We start from the raw sequence: 22,956 nt of genomic DNA on the forward strand, positions 1-22,956 counted from the left end.
TTACTGTTTTATAAGTCTCAACAATCATTTATTCAATCACTCTTGTTGTCTAATGATTCACATAATCTCTCTTGCTTTGGAGACGGTTGATTCCTGATGAGGACCTTTCCCTTCTTCTGTCTTCTCCTTTCCTTGGCTTCTTTCTTCTTTTCTCTTCTTTGTTTTGTTTCTTTAAAATACTGTCTACAAGCATATCATCCATGTTAATCTCAAGCTTTTTTGTTACATTTGTTACAATGTTTTTGGTTGTTGCTCTTCGCCCAGGGAATTTAAAATGGAAGAACACATTAATGTGTCATCTTGTAAGACATACTGTATAAAAATGTTAAATGTAGAAACAGCCAACACAAAAGTGTAAAGGTTAAAGTGGTTTTGTACAGATTGCAAATAAATGATAGATCTATTTAAGTTTCGGCTGCAGACTAATAACAAACACATTAATGCATTACATTGAATTTATATGTAGGATATGTTCATGAATTAAAGGGATAGTTTACCCAAAAATGAAAATTAGCTCATGATTTACTCAGCCTCAAATCATCCTAGGTGTATATAACATTCTTCTTTTCAGACGAATATATATATAAACAAATAGTTATTTTAACAGATATATTAAAAAATATCCTGGCTCTTCCGAGCTTTATAATAGTAGTGAATGGCTGTATATTTTTTGAAGTCCATCAAAGTGCATCTGTCCATCATAAAAGTGCATCTATCCATGATAAAGGTACATCTATCCATCATAAAAGTGCATATATTCATCATAAGTGCATCTATCCATCATAAAAGTGCATCTATCATGATAAAAGTGAATCTATCCATCATAAAAGTGCATCTATCCATGATAAAGGTACATCTATCCATCATTAAAGTTAATCTATCCATCATTAAAGTTCATCTATCCATCATTAAAGTTAATCTATCCATCATTAAAGTTCATCTATCCATCATTAAAGTGCATCTATTCATCTATCCATCATTAAAGTTCATCTATCCATCATTAAAGTGCATCTATCCATCATTAAAGTGCATCTATCCATCATAAGTGCATCTATCCATCATTAAAGTGTATCTATCCATCATTAAAGTGCATCTATCCATCATTAAAGTTCTTCTATCCATCATAAAAGTGCATCTATCCATCATAAGTGCATCTATCCATCATAAGTGCATCTATCCATCATTAAAGTGCATCTATCCATCATAAGTGCATCTATCCATCATTAAAGTGCATCTATCCATCATTAAAGTGCATCTATCCATCATAAAAGTTCATCTATCCATCATAAGTGCATCTATCCATCATTAAAGTGCATCTATCCATCATAGAAGTGCATCTATCCATCATAAGTGCATCTATCCATCATTAAAGTGCATCTATCCATCATTAAAGTGCATCTATCCATCATTAAAGTTCTTCTATCCATCATAAAAGTGCATCTATCCATCATAAGTGCATCTATCCATCATTAAAGTGCATCTATCCATCATAAGTGCATCTATCCATCATTAAAGTGCATCTATCCATCATTAAAGTGCATCTATCCATCATTAAAGTGCATCTATCCATCATAAAAGTGCATCTATCCATCATAAGTGCATCTATCCATCATAAGTGCATCTATCCATCATTAAAGTGCATCTATCCATCATAAGTGCATCTATCCATCATTAAAGTGCATCTATCCATCATTAAAGTGCATCTATCCATCATAAAAGTTCATCTATCCATCATAAGTGCATCTATCCATCATAAGTGCATTTATCCATCATAAAAGTGCATCTATCCATCATAGAAGTGCATCTATTTAAGATAAAAGTGCATCTATCCATGAATAGATGCATATGATTGATCCATTACGGCCTCCTAATCATCCCCATAAACTAATTGGCTTCATTCACTGTCTCCTCTCCACCAGTAAGCTTGTGTGTGTGTGTGTGTGTGTGTGTGTGTGTGTGTGTGTGTGTGTGTGTGTGTGTGTGTGTGTGTGTGTGTGTTCTGGTGTCCAGGTGGAAGCTGCACATTGGTGGTGGTTGAGGAGATTCCCTCTTCATATGTGAAGCGCTTTTAATACCCAGAAAAGGGCAATATAAATGTAACAAATTATTATTATTATTTCTAGCTTCTGATACCTTTTACTTATACTTTTATAATGACTATTAGTGATCATTAAAACTGACATTTAACAAAGAGAGACAAGATTGTGTTTTATGTGTTAATATTATATTTAGTATGTATTATATTAGAGGCAGAGTGGTCAAGACTGAACTAGTTTGGTATTGAGAAACGGACATTTGAAACATTTCGACACAGTTATGATGTAACGAAGCCTAGATTACTGAAATCACGTGACTTTGGCAGTTTTATAAACGCTCTGATCCACTGATTCGAAACCGAAGATTTGAAGAATCTGAAGAATCAGTGTTTCGAAATCGCTCATCACCAACTACAGGTAACAAAGGTTTTTGGCTCCATCGCATGTTTTTATCTGCACATCTGAGACGTAGACACACACAGACCAGTGAAAAGGGTCTAGTTTTGAAGCAAAAAACCTGAAGAAAGAGCTGGAGTAGCGTTTGAGGCTAGTAGTGATCAGAGCTGGAGTAGCGTTTGAGGCTAGTAGTGATCAGAGCTGGAGTAGCGTTTGAGGCTAGTAGTGATCAGAGCTGGAGTAGCGTTTGAGGCTAGTAGTGATCAGAGCTGGAGTAGCGTTTGAGGCTAGTAGTGATCAGAGCTGGAGTAGCGTTTGAGGCTAGTAGTGATCAGAGCTGGAGTAGCGTTTGAGGCTAGTAGTGATCAGAGCTGGAGTAGCGTTTGAGGCTAGTAGTGATCAGAGCTGGAGTGTGACGTAGGAGTCATTTCCATCTTCGTGATTCTTTTGATAATTATGTTACTGTAATGTGTTAGATCGGTATGGAAGCTTTTTTCCACCACAGAATAAAACATTTTAAAAGATAATTGCGACTTTTTATCTCACAATTGCGTGTTATAAAGTCAGAATTGCGAGATATGAAGTCAGAATTGCGTGTTATAAAGTCAGAATTGCGAGATATAAAGTCAGAATTGCGAGATATAAAGTCAGAATTGCGTGTTATAAAGTCAGAATTGCGAGATATAAAGTCAGAATTGCAAGATATAAAGTCAGAATTGCGTGTTATAAAGTCAGAATTGCGAGATATAAAGTCAGAATTGCGAGATATAAAGTCAGAATTGCAAGATATAAAGTCAGAATTGCGTGTTATAAAGTCAGAATTGCGAGATATAAAGTCAGAATTGCAAGATATAAAGTCAGAATTGCGAGATATAAAGTCAGAATTGCGAGATATAAAGTCGCAATTGTGTGTTATAAAGTCAGAATTGCGAGATATAAAGTCAGAATTGCAAGATATAAAGTCAGAATTGCGTGTTATAAAGTCAGAATTGCGTGTTATAAAGTCAGAATTGCGTGTTATAAAGTCAGAATTGCGTGATATAAAGTCAGAATTCTGACTTTTTTTCTCACAATTGCAACTTTATATCACGCAATTCTGACTTTATAACACATAATTGTGAGTTTATATCTCGCAATTCTGACATCTTTTCTCAGAATTGTGAGATATAAACTCACAATTGTGAGATATAAAGTCCAATTCTAAGGGGAAAAAAAGACAGACTTTTTTTTTTACCTCAGAATAGATTATATCTCACAATTCTGACTTTATAACACGCAATTGCGACTTTATATCATGCAATTTTTACTTTATATCTCCCAATTGCGTGTTATAAAGTCAGAATTGCGTGATATAAAGTCGCAATTGCGAGAATTCTGACTTTATAAGATACAATTGTGACTTTATTTCACGCAATTCTGACTTTATATCTCGCAATTCTGAGAAATAAAGTCAGAATTACGAGATGCAAACTCACAATTGTGAGATAAAAAGTTGCAATTATCTTTTTAAATGTTTTATTCTGTGGCGGAAACAAGCTTCCATAGATCAGTGAAATAACACAGTGATACTCTTAAGAAAGCTTTAATTTGATATTTGTCTCTTTTTGGCGTCTTTGTGTAGCCTGGGTGCCAGCCCGAACCCCGCCCACAATATTTTTTGGTCGGGAAGTTCGGTCTGGACTCGCTCCGTTGAGGAGCTATTATGCCCGAACAAAAATTGTTCGGACCAATCAAATTGTCAGGGCGGGCTTTATACGATGATGGACAGATAAGCAACGGTAACGTCATCATCCACGTCATCAACGAGCGCTTGGGTTGAATTCAAATGACTGCCGCTGAAGAATTGAGATTTCACGAGTTCACGCTTACAAATAAGTCAGATAGAATAAATGCATATTTGGCGTGCTGTCTGAGGAGAGGCTTCGGGCTCGGTATTCGGCCCGAACCCAAAGTACTCCCCCCGTATTCCTGGCTGTGGAAGAACAAGCCAAGAGTGAGTGCAGGGATGCTGAAAACTGTCATGTTAGGTGAGTTGACCGAGTGAATAAATATATGCTTTCCTCTCATGCTGATAGACGGTTGATTGGATTGATTATTTGAATGTGCTCCTCCTGAAATTTGTTTATAAAACATCATGTGTAGATTCCGCCATCGCGTCTGTTATAGAAGATATCGACAGCGCATTAATTTTAAAAGAGGAACAGAGAACCGCGATCGGAAACATGAATGAAAAACATACGTCACTTACTCCGTTGCTCTGATTGGTTGTAGGTCTATCCAATTGAGTGCAGAGGAATTTTTTTTCCTGGTTCGGTTGAAACACGCCCCATAATCAAAGCTCAATGGAGAAGTATCAGACTCACATTCTGACTAGAATTGAGTATGACGACGTCAGGCTAGTGTTTGTGTGATATAAATGTGAAATTGAATATTATTCGTATGATTGGTCATAATATTCCTCATATGAATAATATATTGGATAAATAATAAGTATAGTAATTGTTTATAAAAATATAATTAATTCCATTTATGAAGCCTATTATATAAAAATGTATTTTGTTTAAAAGCAGATCTATTGCTGAATTGTGAAGGTCTTCTGTGACTGAAGTTGATGCATTGATGAAATTCAGGTGAGTTGAATGTTTATGCACTTTCTATAGAGCATGATATAAATTGGAGGTTTTACTAATAAAACTAAACTTTTGTTTGGACAATTCAAGTCAGTGTGTAAAGATATAATATATAGTAGTCTAGAAGCGTCTTGTTGGACTCAGAGCAATACAATAATGACAAAAGAACATTCAACAAGAACCAGTTATATTGACAATTTATCGCTAATTAAGATTTTTTTTAAATTACTGAAAATACTGTTTATTGTCAATTATTCTAAATAGCATTAAATAACACTGAACATTTAATACTTTGCAACACTCTTAAATTGATCTTATGATTGTCTGATTTCCTTACAATACCTCGGTTTCTCAAAACAAAACTAATCTAAGGAATCTGAAAGTAGGAAGTTAAAGGAGAACTGCGGCCAATTTTAACATTGAGCTCATTTTTTTTGTAAATGTGGAGTGCTGCCAATACAGAGAACAACGACAAAAATCGGTGTTGCCTACACCGTGTTATTCTCTTTTTAAAATCTGCACCCTGTTGACTTCAATAGGGCAAGTTTTAAACCTGCTTTTAGCCTCTTAACATCCTTGATGTGTCATTACAAGTGCCCAGCCAATGTGAATGATTCCTTCAGCGTGAACACGGGTCAATCTGACTGCAGTAGATGTGAAAGATATGGATAAAAATGATGTTATTTAAGCCAGCGCTCATACCTGTATTTACATCCTCTTTTCGGTCGAAGTCCATAGTAATCGATTGTCGAGTTCACGCGCGTGATCATAGGTACTAAACAATGTTAAAATTGACCGGAGTTCTCCTTTGATTATTTGCAATTACTTAAGCACAACAACATATCAATACAAATATAAAAGAAAGAAACATACAGCAAACAGACAGACAGCATTGGTACATTTGTTCAGGGTTTGTGAATGTAAAATAACAGCAAAATAATGATTAGGGGAGTGCAATTGTCTAGTACAATAATGTGGTTTTGTTTCACAGTGTACTTTTTTCTTGATTTACCCCGAAATAATGGAAGTGAAATGTGACAACATGCCCCATAAGTGGGGATCATTATAACATGACCATATGACAGATTCAAATGTTATCTGATATAGATATAAGAGGTGGACGAAGTACACAACTTCCTTACTTGAGTAAAAGTACAGATACTACTGGTCAAATATTACAAGTAAAAGTTGTAAAGACCTATTTTTACTTAAGTAAATACTTAAGTATCAAAAGTAAAAAATAAATGTCAATGCATCGGTTTATTATTGTTGCATTGTTGTATGTAATACTTAAAATGTACCGTATGCCTCTGAATCTATGCCTGCATACCCTCATATTAATATCAAATTTATTTCTAGAACAGTTCCAGTAGTGGGATTGAATGTGAGATTGAATAAGTGCACTCAATAACGTCCACAATGGTTTCGGACACCCAAATGGCTGTTCCCTCAAATAGTGCCCTATTTAAAGTTTTTTGGCTTTTAGTATGAATATGTTAGCCTAACTGTTATCTATAAGCTAGTGTGCTCCAAAAAGTGACAAAAGTCAACATTTAGAAGACCAAACCCAACGTTGAAAATGAAAATCAGGTTTATTCTGACGTCTGACGTCAACCCGACTTTCATTTTTCCAACCAAAATGCAACCCCTGCAACCAAAATCATCCACTGACTGATGTTACTTTCTACTCAAGGACCTTGACAGAATTGTAGTGGAGTAAAAAGTACGATATTTGTCTTTCAAATGTAGTGAAGTTAAAGTAAAAAGTTTCCAGAAAAAATAATACTCAAGTAAAGTACAGATATTCAAAAAGTGTACTTAAGTACAGTACTCAAGTAAATGTTCTTTGTTACTGTCCACCTCTGTATAAGACAAACGCAAATATTTTCTCAATAAAATACAATTAACTTTTTCATATAAAATAATGTCAGTTTTTAAATAATTAAAAATAAAATATTTTTTGAGTTTGACAACAAACACAGCTATAGCCTACAGCATAGTTCAAAACAAAATAATAATGAATCATTTATGAACATTGACTCTCAGTCTTTATTCTCCTTTTTCTCATGGTTTCTCAACAGAATGCATAAAAGTATAGAATAGAATATCATAGTTCTAATAGCGGCTCATTGTAATGCAGTGTGACAACATGCCCCGCCTGAGCAACTGGGGTTTAAACATGACGAGTGTTTCTGCTGTTAAATCAGCATTAATGAACTATCTCAACTGTTAATTAACAGATATAAGATTAAAATAATATCAGATTTGTCGGTAACGCTTTAGATTACAGCCCGGAAAGTACTGCGTAATTAAAATGAAAGTACAGTATAACTTTCGGTAATTACAGTTTACCTATAAAGTACGTACGTGTAAGTATAGGGGAACAATATGTAAAGTCTTGGGAATAAAGGTGTAACAACCAGGAAAATACTGCGTAATTAAAACGAAATTACAGTGTAACTTTCAGTAATTACAGTGTACCTATAAAGTACGTACGTGTAAGTATAGGGGAATAATATGTAAAGTTTTGGGAATAAAGGGGTAACAACCAGGAAAATAACAAATTATTTAGGCAAATTATTTATACTAAGTATTTAAGAATCTTACTTTTGTGAGCAATTTAGCGAGTACATACACTGCACCTTTTTGTAATAATAGTGTATAAAAATACATAAAGGCTTTTTTTTTAATTACGGGGTACATATCAGTGCATTTATAAAGTAGGCTAATTTGTTATTATTGCAAAGGTGCACTGATTAAGTTTCAAGGCAAGTAAAACTATTGCAACTTTTTTTTTTTTAAATGCTGGGAAAATATACTCTTGTTCCGTGTAGTTACAGGGTAAGTATGACATTGCGGGCTGTAAATTAAAGTGGTGTTTCTTACCCTCTTGTTTCATGTAGTTACAGGGTAAGTACAATAAAAACACATGTACACACACAATCTGATATCACTCGAAAACTTTATTTGAAAAACAACTTATTTCAAAACGGATTTACAGCACTTTGTTTCTCTTGCTTGGTTTCCTCCTCCTCTTGTTCCTCTTCTTCTTTTTCTTTCTTTCCACTGATGAATCTTAAGAAGGAATCCCATGACATGTCTCTTGCTATTCTGTATTATGTGTTAAAAGAAAATACAGTACAGAAATGTCCTCACTATTTACTCATCTTTTACCCTCATGTCATCCGAGATGTATACGAATTTCCTTCTTCAGATTAACACAAACAAAAGTTTTTAGAAAAATAAATAATCTCTGTGAATGCATATAATTTGCATAATTATGTATAAGCTCATGTGTTCCTAAAAGTTGACAACAGCACATACAACAATAACTACAGTAATCCATACGACCCCAGTGGATGAATCAATGTCTTCTGAAGTGAAACGATAAGCGTTTGTAAGAAAAATACCAAATATATTACATTTTTTAACTGTAGACTATCGCTTCCGGCCAACTGTCACCTGCGCGTTCATGAGAGGGTTGAGTAAGCGTGACGTAAGCGCACCGAAAAACCGAATGTCGAATTATTATTATTTTTTTATGTTTTTATTATTGCTCACAAATGGAAAACAAACCATGCAGAAGAACAGAGACACCAGTTCTCGTGCAAGTTTCACATAAAACTCCCGCGAGAATACAATGAACGCTTAAAGCTTCACCAAACGCGAAGCCATTCAAGCCGGCTACGTTCACACTGCAGGCTGAAACGACCCAATTCTACCAAAAAGACTCAGGAGAGAATTATTGAATGCAATAGATTTATTTGTGAGAGGTTACAGACGGAATAAAATTGATGCTCGACAAGCTCCGTCTCAGTTCTTTGGCGTGGGCTCTGTCCTCCGTCTGGGTCGGTGAGTTAGCCGGTAGGTCCTGCCTGATGGTCTGGACAGGAGCAGAGCCTAAACCCCCCCACGGTTGGACAGGAGCCTATACCTGGTGGTGGTGGGGAGGATGGGGGAAAACTTTTCTACGACACCTACAGCCAGGGCTTGACATTAACACCCGCCAACCCGCCAAATGCGGGTGGATTTTGCTCGTGGCGGGTAACACAATCACTCCAACTAGCCACTTTGGCGGGTTGAATAATTGTAGTCTTTTCAAAAGGCATCTGAAATAAGTGTGACACCACGACACTAAAACTCCCATAGGGCTGTCAACGAATATTCTAAATTCGAATATATATTCGAATAGTTTTAAAAAAGAGAATTTCGAAGGTGAAAATGAATATTCGAATGTGGAAAAAAAAAACGCCCGCGGTAGAGGCACGGCTGTCTGCTTTGCGAGATGGCGCGCTGCCTGAGGGATCAGGGACAGGTAACAGGAAGAAGCGTTAACGTTTAAACAGAAACATTACTAAAGTGTAGGCTACTGTACTGACTGAATAGATATCGCATGAATAAGGTAGGTTAGATACAGCAGTTTCATGCACTGTAGGCTTCCACTGGTTTGATTATTTACCGTTTCACGTCAAGGAAAAGTTCCATGTTTACCACAGCACAGCTCGCTCGGAGCGTTCAATGTCGGTTCTATATACTGTAAACCTTCAGTTAATGTTATTAATATTTGTTTCAATCACTGAATGAAGCCTGCTATATAAGAGTCGCGACCTTAAATTGCTTGCACAAAACTCTTGATCAGCACTCAACATTTGCTTATTGTTGTTGTACATTTAAACTGTTATGCACAGAGCGCGTGACGCCTCATTCGCGCCGCAAGACCTCCAGACGCGCGTAAACGCGTCTTTACACTCGCGCCAGACGCTCTATTCGCGTTTGGTGCTGAGGGTGAGGGCGAGAGAGAGAAAGAGTGCCTGCGAGTGAGCGAGCCAGAGTGAGTGAGGTCTGCGGTCTTGGCCATTAGTTGATTTACTTGTTTTCGTGTAGTAATACGTTGTCAAATATGTTTAAACTTAAATAAACTACCTATACAAGTAGTTATGTCTCTTTGTATTAATTTGTCCTGTTATTGACGTAAGGCGCGTCATTGACAAAATGCGCAACCAGATGTTCGAATAGTTCGAAGATAAGCTATGTGTTTTTTTTTAGAGGGAATATTCGAAGGTCATTTTTGAGCAATTTTGACAGCCCTAATGAGTATTGTCGCTAGTGACCGACAACAAAGAATCGAAGAGACAGCTAGCTGCCCTAGCTGCTGGAGTTATGTAGTATGCCGGTGGAGTGGCGACATATAATACATAATACATGGTTTTATTTTAAAAAAGGAGCTTTACACACAACCTTATCAGAGCTAATGATAATGACCTGTATTGTTATATATTTATGTAGTCTTGATTTGGGTGTGTACAGTGGTTTTACATTTAAAAGGGTTGTAAATCTAGTTCAAGCAAATTTTAGCACGCCATAGTCAACTTTTATCAGGTAATTTCACAACAACAAAAATGTGGCTAGTAAAAATGCTGTGTGGCTAGTAACTTTGGAAAACCACTAGCCACATTGGCTAGTGAGCAAAAAAGTTAATGTCAAGCCCTGCCTACAGCAACGAAAGGGGGAGGTAAGGTCAGTCTTTTATATCTGATGTTGAACTGTGATTGGTGGTGCGAAATTACATATTAGTGACGTGGCAATAGAGTCTTTCTGGTAGAACTTACGCTGACGCTTCCATTTCCGATTTTTTTGCCCCTATGCGACCTGTATCTGATCTTTTCATGACAGTCTGAATGACACAGATCTGATCTTTTCAAATGCGACCCAGGCCACTTGGGTATGTGGTCCCAAATCCGATACGTATCCGATCTTTTGAAATGCGACTTCAGTCTGAACGGCCAGGTCGCATGTATCCGACCCGCACATCATTGATACGCGACAAACGGCATAATTCTGCTTTGAAGTAGTCGTCGGTTTGAAAACGGACTGCATATTCGAGGTAAATCTGCCGAACGGGTCGACCTCGACGAGCCCGTTAATAAAAAATAAAAAAACCACCATCATTATATATCCAATGACTAACGTTATGTTAACTTGTTTGTGCTGATATTAGATAGGTCAGCGGCTGCTGTCTGGCTCTTGTGTAACGGTCGCTGCGCGCGCTCGTGTGTTTTGTGTGTGTGTGTGTGTGTGTGTGTGTGTGTGAGTGAATCACAGCTAGTTGAAGTTTAGCTACTTCCACAAACAACAAGTGATGTCGTTGACCGTTGAGTACTCTTCTGCGCATGCCGGTCACTTCTGGGTCATTTCACGTTCACACAGGAGATCACAAAAGGTCGCATTTAATTGGAAATGTGAACGGCCTTGCAAAAAAATCGGATTTTTTCAAAAAATCGGAATTGAGCATTGAGCCCTGCAGTGCGAACGTATCATGCACTCGCTGGTGACAGTTGGTCGGTAGCGAAAAGATGAGTAAATTATGAGAACATTTCTGGGTGTACTGTATTTTCTTTTAATACATAATACAGAATAGAAAAAGACTCCTTCTTAAGATTAGGCTAATCAGTGGAACGATAAAAAAATAAGAGGTGGACCAAGAGGAGGAGGAAGCCATGCAAGAGAAACAAAAAAGGACAAAACATGCTACTTTCTGTCAGGACTTTAGTATTTGAAATGAAAAGTTGATTTAAAAAAAATAATAAAGAATAAGAAGTGTAATATGTTGTAAATCTGTTTTGAAATAAGTTGTTTTTCAAATAAAGGTTTTCCAAGTGATGTCAGATTGTGTGTGTGTACATGTGTTTTTATTGTACTTACCCCGTAACTACATGAAACAAGAGGGTAAGAAGCACCACTTTAATTTACAGCCCGCAATGTCATACTTATCCCGTAACTACATGAAACAAGAGGGTAAGAAGCACCACTTTAATTTACAGCCCGCAATGTCATACTTACCCTGTAACTACATGAAACAAGAGGGTAAGAAACACCACTTTAATTTACAGCCCGCAATGTCATACTTACCCTGTAACTACATGAAACAAGAGGGTAAGAAACACCACTTTAATTTACAGCCCGCAATGTCATACTTACCCTGTAACTACATGAAACAAGAGGGTAAGAAACACCACTTTAATTTACAGCCCGCAATGTCATACTTACCCTGTAACTACATGAAACAAGAGGGTAAGAAACACCACTTTAATTTACAGCCCGCAATGTCATACTTACCCTGTAACTACATGAAACAAGAGGGTAAGAAACACCACTTTAATTTACAGCCCGCAATGTCATACTTACCCTGTAACTACATGAAACAAGAGGGTAAGAAACACCACTTTAATTTACAGCCCGCAATGTCATACTTACCCTGTAACTACATGAAACAAGAGGGTAAGAAACACCACTTTAATTTACAGCCCGCAATGTCATACTTACCCTGTAACTACATGAAACAAGAGGGTAAGAAACACCACTTTAATTTACAGCCCGCAATGTCATACTTACCCTGCAACTACATGACACAAGAGGGTAAGAAACACCACTTTAATTTACAGCCCGCAATGTCATACTTACCCTGTAACTACATGAAACAAGAGGGTAAGAAACACCACTTTAATTTACAGCCCGCAATGTCATACTTACCCTGTAACTACATGAAACAAGAGGGTAAGAAACACCACTTAAATTTACAGCCCGCAATGTCATACTTACCCTGTAACTACATGAAACAAGAGGGTAAGAAACACCACTTTAATTTACAGCCCGCAATGTCATACTTACCCTGTAACTACATGAAACAAGAGGGTAAGAAACACCACTTTAATTTACAGCCCGCAATGTCATACTTACCCTGTAACTACATGAAACAAGAGGGTAAGAAACACCACTTTAATTTACAGCCCGCAATGTCATACTTACCCTGTAACTACATGAAACAAGAGGGTAAGAAACACCACTTTAATTTACAGCCCGCAATGTCATACTTACCCTGCAACTACATGACACAAGAGGGTAAGAAACACCACTTTAATTTACAGCCCGCAATGTCATACTTACCCTGTAACTACATGAAACAAGAGGGTAAGAAACACCACTTTAATTTACAGCCCGCAATGTCATACTTACCCTGTAACTACATGAAACAAGAGGGTAAGAAGCACCACTTTAATTTACAGCCCGCAATGTCATACTTACCCTGTAACTACATGAAACAAGAGGGTAAGAAGCACCACTTTAATTTACAGCCCGCAATGTCATACTTACCCTGTAACTACATGAAACAAGAGGGTAAGAAACACCACTTTAATTTACAGCCCGCAATGTCATACTTACCCTGTAACTACATGAAACAAGAGGGTAAGAAACACCACTTTAATTTACAGCCCGCAATGTCATACTTACCCTGAAACTACATGAAACAAGAGGGTAAGAAACACCACTTTAATTTACAGCCCGCAATGTCATACTTACCCTGTAACTACATGAAACAAGAGGGTAAGAAACACCACTTTAATTTACAGCCCGCAATGTCATACTTACCCTGTAACTACATGAAACAAGAGGGTAAGAAGCACCACTTTAATTTACAGCCCGCAATGTCATACTTACCCTGTAACTACATGAAACAAGAAGGTAAGAAGCACCACTTTAATTTACAGCCCGCAATGTCATACTTACCCTGTAACTACATGAAACAAGAGGGTAAGAAACACCACTTTAATTTACAGCCCGCAATGTCATACTTACCCTGTAACTACATGAAACAAGAGGGTAAGAAACACCACTTTAATTTACAGCCCGCAATGTCATACTTACCCTTTAACTACATGAAACAAGAGGGTAAGAAACACCACTTTAATTTACAGCCCGCAATGTCATACTTACCCTGCAACTACATGAAACAAGAGGGTAAGAAACACCACTTTAATTTACAGCCCGCAATGTCATACTTACCCTGCAACTACATGAAACAAGAGGGTAAGAAACACCACTTTAATTTACAGCCCGCAATGTCATACTTACCCTGTAACTACATGAAACAAGAGGGTAAGAAGCACCACTAATTTACAGCCCGCAATGTCATACTTACCCCGTAACTACATGACACAAGAGGGTAAGAAGCACCACTAATTTACAGCCCTCAATGTCATACTTACCCTGCAACTACATGACACAAGAGGGTAAGAAACACCACTTTAATTTACAGCCCGCAATGTCATACTTACCCTGCAACTACATGAAACAAGAGGGTAAGAAACACCACTTTAATTTACAGCCCGCAATGTCATACTTACCCTGCAACTACATGACACAAGAGGGTAAGAAACACCACTTTAATTTACAGCCCGCAATGTCATACTTACCCTGCAACTACATGACACAAGAGGGTAAGAAACACCACTTTAATTTACAGCCCGCAATGTCATACTTACCCCGTAACTACATGACACAAGAGGGTAAGAAACACCACTTTAATTTACAGCCCGCAATGTCATACTTACCCCGTAACTACATGACACAAGAGGGTAAGAAACACCACTTTAATTTACAGCCCGCAATGTCATACTTACCCCGTAACTACATGACACAAGAGGGTAAGAAACACCACTTTAATTTACAGCCCGCAATGTCATACTTACCCTGCAACTACATGACACAAGAGGGTAAGAAACACCACTTTAATTTACAGCCCGCAATGTCATACTTACCCCGTAACTACATGACACAAGAGGGTAAGAAACACCACTTTAATTTACAGCCCGCAATGTCATACTTACCCCGTAACTACATGACACAAGAGGGTAAGAAACACCACTTTAATTTACAGCCCGCAATGTCATACTTACCCCGTAACTACATACTTACAGTCTAAATAATTTGCCTAAATAATTTGTTATTTTCCTGGTTGTTAACCCTTTATTCCCAAAACTTTACATATTATTCCCCTATACTTACACGTACGTACTTTATAGGTACACTGTAATTACCGAACGTTACACTGTACTTTCATTTTAATTACGCAGTACTTTCCGGGCTGTAATCTAAAGCGTTACCGATTTGTCTAATTTTAAATAAACACAAAAAAACAGAGATGAAAAATTAACATAGGCTAAGTAAGAAATTCACCTTTGCAATTGCAATTTTTTCTCTATATAGTGTTGATACGGCAACTAATAAATACACTAAGAGAGACCGAGTGTGTCAGATATTCTGTTCAGCTTGTCCACTGATAGGTTTGTTGCTTTATTGGCCTGATATGTGGAATATAGTAACCTATTGCCAAAGCATAAATTAATTATATTTAAATACAGAATGGAATTACACCACCATAGAAAAACAAACAAACATTCAAACAAACAAACCGAAGAGAAACAGTTGATAATACAAAAAACAGCCGATAATATCACTTTCCTTATATTAATTATAATTATTTACAATAAACCATTTTATCATTACAATATCAATATATAAACCTATGTTTCTTTGTTTAAATGAGGAGGAAAAATTGAAAATGATTCCTTCATATGCTGATATGAGATGTGTTGTTGTGTCTTATATCAGGATGGACATGCGTGTGGTTTTGTTTCTAACACTTTTTACTGGGATGTGTGTCGCTGATTCCACAGGTACGTTTAGAATAATACAAGTAAAAATGCCTCGATTTGAATTATTGTCTGATTATTGTGTATCACAATCAGATTAATTTATTAAAATTATAGGATGAAAAATGGTTATTGAAAATGTGTTATTTATTTATTTATAAACACTCTATGGTATAATTGTTTTTTTGTACTTGGTAATGTGTTTATAACTTTATAGCTTAGCATTATTATGCCCATTTTATTGGGAAAAACACATTAAAGTAAAAAAAGAAAAGTTATTTATTATTTTGTGTTAAACAGGGAATCTTGCTCTTGGAGCCACAGCTGTCCAGTCTTCCACATTCGGTGCAAACGTAGCTCAAAGGGCTGTCGATGGCAACAGGGATTCAAATTACAATCTGGGGTCATGCACTTGTACTAATGCGGAAAAAGCCCCCTGGTGGAGAGTTGACCTGGGGAAAGTCTACAAGGTAACCAGGGTTATCATCACTGGTAGTGTAGGATATTCATCGTATATAAATGGAGCTCAGATCCGTATCGGCAACAGCCTGGAAAATAATGGCAACAATAATGAGCTGTAAGTATTGTCTCTCTCTTAATATCCTTAGACATTTACTAAATTAAATAACATTTCTTTAAAAAATTATTTTAATATAAAAACTTATATATTACTTATATATACTTATAAAGTATATTTAATATGCTTCTTGCAGTTTTGATTCGCCCCTCTCTATTTCTCTGTGTCTTCACAGGGCTGCCAATGTTGGGTCCATCCCAGCTGGAAAAACAACAACGTTTGAGTTTAAGCCTATTAATGGGCGATATGTCAATATTGTATTACCCAATGACAGTCTATATCTCATTCTGTGTGAAGTCGAGGTGTTTGCAGGTAAGGGACAGAGAGAGAAGACTCTGTGATATAATTAGTTTATGTTCTTATTAATGTGTGTATAACTGTTATTATTTTATTAACAGAAAAGTACACATCAACATACACTTGTGTTCCAAGTGAGTGTTCTTCATTACTTTCAATGTTGTCAGTAACACATAATATAATATAATATTGTTACTTAATATATTCTTACATATAATATTCTTACTGAAAATGTGATAACCAATAAGGGATAATGTGAATCAACACAGTTGTTATTGCAAAGTAAACCCTGAAAGGCTGATCAGGACCCGTCTTATTAAATCGCTACTATTCACAAATACATTTTTTTGGACACAAAGTATTTGAAAAAGAGTTGAAATATTATATTAGCTCACTTGTAACAAACGTAAAGCTTCTGTGAAGAAAGAATATCCCTAGCAAGACAAACCTACAAGTTCAAACAAGACAAATATTTAAGGGATAATGTACAGTCATGTACAACAAATTAATAATTACATGAACATATTGATTTGAGATGAAACTGTTTTAAATTCTTGGCCGTTTATTATCTTAGAATCCATTATGGTGTATAAAAACAATCATTTAAGCAATAAGACGAACACTACAAAACTCTTAATACTATTATACTTCAATACAATCTTAATATTTGAACACAACCAATAACTATAACAGAGACTCAACTGGCACCAGTTGTGTTTGTATGAAACGAGAGAGAGCGGGTCCACAGTGTGATATAAGAAACATTAAAGAAAGGCCGGCTCCAGAAACCCGGATGAGCTGTGTGTTATCCAGCGTTACTGTTGATGACGGTCATTATCTGGAGATATCTGTCACGAGTGACCAATCAGATTCAAGTATTCCAGAGAGCCGTGTAATAATCATTTGGATTAAATATTTTAGAATTATTTTGCCCATTATATTGGGATTATACTTTAGCACATTAAAGTGAAAACAAGAAAAGCTATTGTTTATTATTTTATGTTATACAGTGAATCTTGCTGATGGAGCCACAGCTGTCCAGTCTTCCACATATGATCAAGAAGAAGCTCAAAGGGCTGTCGATGGCAACAGGAATTCAATTCTGAGTGGTGGATCATGCACTCACACTAATGCAGACAGAGACCCCTGGTGGAGAGTTGACTTGGGGGAAGCCTACGAGGTAACCAGGGTTAGCATCACTAATCGTGGAGATTGTTGTGAATGGAGGATAAATGGAGCTCAGATCCGTATCGGCAACAGCCTGGAAAATAATGGCAACAATAATGAGCTGTAAGCATTGTCTCTCTCTTAATACTTACACAAGTGGTTGAAAAACGAGTAAATAAGATAACATTACTTCGAATAAATCCTTTTAATTTGACAGAAGTACATTTAATATTTATCGGTTACTCTGTGTCTTCACAGGGCTGCAACTGTTGAGTCCATCCCACCTGGAGTCACAAAAACATTTCAGTTTAAGCCCATTAATGGCCGATATGTCAGCATTTTTATACCTGGGCGCAATGAATATCTCACTCTGTGTGAAGTTGAGGTGTTTGCAGGTGAGCAATAAATGGAGAGAGAGATGGTGTGTAGACATTTTTTCTATTTATACTATGTGTATGTTGCCTTAATAATGGTTTTCTGATTTCATTGCCAGATAAAGTGGAATGAGAGGATGTTACGCCACAGTCCACTGATCCTACAAGCAAAATACCAAACTTCTGTTTTCTGAGCAATACTAATATTGCACTTTTTTCATTGTTTTCATTTTACCTGTATGCACCTTTTATCCTTAAGATAAATGATAAGTTCAAGTGCACATTCAGTAAAGGTTTGAAATGGTTTTTAAAATGCACCTGATTCTTAACCCCAGTTTGATCCAGGAGATTGTGTATTTACCCATCTTTCCTTATCTTTCTGCTTTCTACATCAATAAATTACTACAGCATTGCATGTTGTATTGTATGTTTCTGGGTCAAAAAGAGGCTTATTTGGATATTTACAATGAGGAGGAGGTATAGTGTTGCATAGCTACCCATCTAGTGTTGAGGAGCTGGTGACAAAGTAAAGAATTACATTTTACAAAAAAGAGAAAGAAAAAGAAAACCATGGAGAGAACGAAGATTTCCAACCTTCTGTCCCAGAATCAACAACACAACCACCAATTCAACCAATAAATAAATGCAGATAAAGGTTTTTATTGGACATCAGCAAAAACAATATAAATATTGCTTTTGCTTACTTTATATAAATTTAGATACAACGTTTTATAAACACAAGGCTACATCGAAACAATGGCATGAAGCAAATAATAACTTCTTATGAAGCATTGTTTAAAGTCATCAATCAGTGTTTTGAGACAAACTAATCAAATAACAACAAAAGACAAGATATTAATAAAATAATATATAAAAAAAAAAATTTAAGTAGGCCTAGCAGCAATATAATATAAAATGTGTTTCTAGTCATCCTGGTGTCTAACAGCTGAGGTAAACATTCAGAAAAAAGAATGTAAAATGAAACCACATTCATTTTTTTCACAATTCATTTTTTGATGACTTCAGCACTTTTTTTGCTGTGTGGTGTTTCTCTGTCAGAAACATCTGCAGAGCTGCGCGCTGGCCAACGCCCAACACATACTCAAAATTCTACAATCTCATGGTGGAGCCGGTTTCTTCCCATGTGTGAGGTACAAACAGGTTATATGTGGAAAGCCTGGATTGGTGTCCTGCCTGCAGCGCCATTCCCCTCTCATGGGGGATACAGGAGTCTAATTTACTCTACTGGTGAGTTCCCCGCCTGGCGGACCCTGGATGGAGTTCGAAGCATCCTCCAAGCATCCTTTGGGGAGTTAGACGTGGTGGGGCATCCGACACCAGGCGTAGTACTAGTGTGCATGCCCAGTCAGTCAGTACGGCCTATATGCCCCATATGCTGTGATTCCCTCTTGGTAATCCCATATGTGTATTCTTCCACTGTACGGTTTCCCTGTTGGTAAACCTGTGTCTTTCCTTGGGCAGATTCCAGTCTGTCCCGTCTCTGCATTGGTAATGGTTCCATCCCTGTCTTGGCAGGACCTACCGCAGGGATCTTCCATAAGAAGCACTTCCCCCAGGGCCAGTCCATATCAGTGGCGGATTTAGGAAATTGGGGGCCCAAGGGCGAAGGTATGTAAGGGGCCCCCCCATCCGATCTTTAAAAGAGAACGAAAAAAAAAATGTACAGACTGAATGGTGGATAGGTAGGTAAAGCTAATCCATGGGGAAGTAAAGGTTGGAGAGGAGAAAAAAAACTTCCCCTTTAAACCCTTCATACACTTCCTTACTCCAAAATGAAGATGGAATGCAGAGAACACACAAAGTGTAGCACTACACAAACTAATAGTCACGATGGAATCCAACAGAGAATAAGGTTTCAGATAACACCTGTCTTTGCCAAAATGCCAGTCAAACCAGCACTGTTTATTCTTTTTTATTTTAGATCAAATCAATATCAATATAACCAGCAAGACAAGTAGTTAGGGTCATATAGTAGACAAGTAGTTAGGGCCCCATATACAGGATACAGGGTATGACAGGGTAAGTGTTTGTGTGTGTGTCTGAGTGAATGAATGAGAGAGTGAGTGAGAGGGGGTAAGAGGGGCGAACTGGGGAGAGGTGAGGTTGCATTTGTCTCTAAGCAAATCCACGTATATCCATATGAGTGTGTGTGAGTGAGTGAGAGAGAATGAGACAGTGTGTGTGAGAAAGAGAGAGAGAGAGAGAGAGTGAGTGAGTGAGTGAGTGAGTGAGTGAGTGAGAGAGTGCATGGCGCTGCTATAGGTCCATCAGGCCAGGGCTGTTAGGGTTAGGGTTAGGGTTAGGGTTAGTGTCATTAGCAGATATTTTTTTGTGATTATTGGATTATTTTGTAAATGAAAAATGGAGTTGAATGGTACCAGGTCTAATGAGAAAAGACAAATAACACTTACACCCAGGGCTTTTGAATATAAATTGGAAAAGCTCCAAGAAGAACGCCAAGCAAAAATAAAAAAGATTAAAGGTGCAATAAAAGAAATTAAAGACCTAATGCAAAGTGCTGATAATGCTGAAAAAATATGTCTTGAAAATATATCGAGCTTGTTTAGAGAAGCAAGTCATCTTCATGGTGTTGTGGTTCCTATGCTCCCACCTGAAGAACAAGAAAAACAAGAAAAACAAAATGCTTGGTTTGACAGTGTTGAAGAACATTAAACTGCCTTTGTGGAGGAGACAAATAAATGGCTGCTGGAGGCGCCAGATAACCAGCAGAGGGCGTTGTTGCCCCATGTGTAGGATCTACTGTTTCCAATGATGAGGTACGTATATTTAAAATGATGGAAAATGCAGTAGAAGATGACATTAGTCCAAGTGATAGTGTTTCTAATGTGTGAGTAAATCTATGTCCACTACATCATCAGCCAGATTAAGGGCTGAGGCTGACACAGCTGCTCTTATGGCTCTTCAAAGGCTGCTGAGTCAGAAGCATGTCCTGGAGGAACAGCAGGAACTGTTGAGGAGAAAGAAGGAGGAGCTGGACCTGGACATGGAGCTGGCAGCATCTATGGCTAAAGTGAGTGTGTTCAAGGCTTCAGAAGGATCTCGTGTGTCTCACGTTTCTGTGAAATCAGATGGGATGAACTCTTATTTGAAGAGAGGGAAAAGAACACAGTTAAGCCATGACACTGCAACATTTGTGCCTGAGTTCAACACTCAACCATCGGCTGCAGAGGCTGGAGGTGAAGCTTTGCTTTCAAGTTATGCTGCTGTGAGGCCCAAGACACACAACAAAATTGAGCTGCCTGCTGCTGTGACCCGGGCCGGTCCGTCCACTTTGCTTACTCTGCCTGCTGCTGTGACTGGGGTTGGTATGCCCATTCTGCCAGAAGGTGCCTTTCATCCACCAGTTACTCACCTTCAGTATGAAGCTACACCTGTAACAGTGAATAATACTGATCAGCATTTTCTAACGACTGAGGTCGTAATTATCACTTAATATGTCAGAATTTCGACTAAGTATGTTATAAATTCGACTTGATCTCATTATTTTGACTCTCGTAATGATTTAATGTTGTGAATCTTTCAAAATCTCGATTTATGACTAAATTAGCAGGTTCACTCCAGAGTTCCTACTGCCGGTGCGAATGGACCCAGGAAAACGTTCCTAAGGGAACCATTAGTTCTCGGGGAACCGTCCTGATGGCCAGTTCCTATAACTGAGTTCCTAGAACTACCCTGTGCGAAAGCCCCTATTCATTACCATCTCTGAACACACTAGTGCACTGCAATACATCACACTTTTCCTTTGTTTTGGCTTTAAACGTGCATATAACCATGGGTGAACCAGCTGTGGATTAAATCCATGAGCTCCAGGAATTATACTTTTGTAACATTATACATGTTTACTGTCACTTTTGATCAATTTAATGCATCCTTGCTGAATAAAAGTATTCATTTATTTTAAACAGAAAGTGAGGCAGAAGAACCAGGAGATGAAGGTGCTGATGGACCAGATGAGGAACCTCCTGTGGGACGTCAATGCCATGCTCACCATGAGGAAATGACCACGCTTCCTATTAAACACCTGACCATCTTCAGTCAAGACTGTGTTTCGTTCACGGCTCGTTCATCTGGACAGAGGAGATCAGACTCATTTACGGTGTTAAATCCCAATGCTCGGATTAATAACAGCTTTAGCAAAGCACTGAATTAGCATCAGTTTGAGTAAGTAATGTCAAAGCCATGCTGATGATGTTTGCACGAGGTAAATAATAATGCTTAAACTGGTGTTTTCAGTGATGTGTGTCACACTCTTGCCCCTCAGGTAGTGTGTGTGTGTGTGTGTGTGTTTTCCTGAGCTCTGCATTACACTCCTGATATCTGCCTTCTGGGTGAAGAAGCATCATTTTGTTTTGTAATTTTTTTTTATACAAAAGTAAAAAATAAAAACAACTTTTGTCTCTTGTTTTTTTTTTAAGGGAATAGAGAACAGTCCTGTTGCGTACCTTTTTATGTTTGCACTCATAGAAGAAACAACCCTATTTATAATTGCACAGCTTTCCTTGTGACGAAATGTTGAAAAAGCGCTGGATTTGGGCTATACCGAGAGAAGAGGGGCACTTTTTTGTGTGTTAAGCACTTCACGGAGGATGAAGTCCGTGTAACTTACGAGTCTTCGAGAGTCCGGTCGTAGATATCTTACACCGCAGGCCGTGCTTTGCAGGTTTTCATGGAACAACTGGGGAGAAGTTAAATCACGCCAGACACAGACGGCAAAAAGACGTGTCTGTGGTGTGAAGGAGGAAGCAGATGTTGAAAATGGAGTGTTGATGCCGGTTCGGGAGTGATGCCCTGACAAAACATGTTTATATTGCACTTGATTGTTATCTGATTTGCACGTCATGCACTTTTATTTATTATTATTAACTGTTGGCAAATTAAAATTGTTTGTAGAAGTTGTTTTCTGTAACTTTCTTAAAAATGAGTGAACACGGAGCAGTTTTTCCGTGA

The 22,956-nt window shown here is 37.6% G+C and overlaps 1 protein-coding gene and 1 long non-coding RNA gene across 3 annotated transcripts; both read left to right on the forward strand.

Annotated features, from left to right (window-relative positions):
• Window positions 1-2,358: 2,358 nt before the first annotated feature.
• Window positions 2,359-18,380, forward strand: LOC311300026 (uncharacterized protein). 2 transcript variants are annotated; one of them, XM_084424093.1, is made up of 9 exons: window positions 2,359-2,453; window positions 5,000-5,062; window positions 15,512-15,576; window positions 15,853-16,129; window positions 16,305-16,441; window positions 16,528-16,560; window positions 17,437-17,716; window positions 17,852-17,988; window positions 18,087-18,380. In XM_084424093.1, exons 2-9 carry the CDS (start codon window positions 5,052-5,054, stop codon window positions 18,098-18,100), a joined length of 954 nt encoding a protein of 317 aa, XP_084280219.1. In that variant the 5' UTR covers window positions 2,359-2,453; window positions 5,000-5,051; the 3' UTR covers window positions 18,101-18,380. The 2 variants fall into 2 exon arrangements, with proteins under 2 accessions (XP_084280219.1, XP_084280220.1); XM_084424094.1 differs by having other exon boundaries at window positions 2,381-2,453; window positions 5,003-5,062.
• Window positions 18,381-19,500: 1,120 nt separating this feature from the next.
• LOC311300043 lies at window positions 19,501-21,294 on the forward strand. The gene is made up of 3 exons (XR_014629223.1): window positions 19,501-19,596; window positions 20,917-21,019; window positions 21,177-21,294. It is a non-coding gene; the product is annotated as an uncharacterized lncRNA (long non-coding RNA).
• Window positions 21,295-22,956: the final 1,662 nt, after the last annotated feature.

This window comes from Rutilus rutilus, assembly GCF_951802725.1.
Source record: "Rutilus rutilus genome assembly, chromosome: 11".
Taxonomy (NCBI): domain Eukaryota; kingdom Metazoa; phylum Chordata; class Actinopteri; order Cypriniformes; family Leuciscidae; genus Rutilus; species Rutilus rutilus.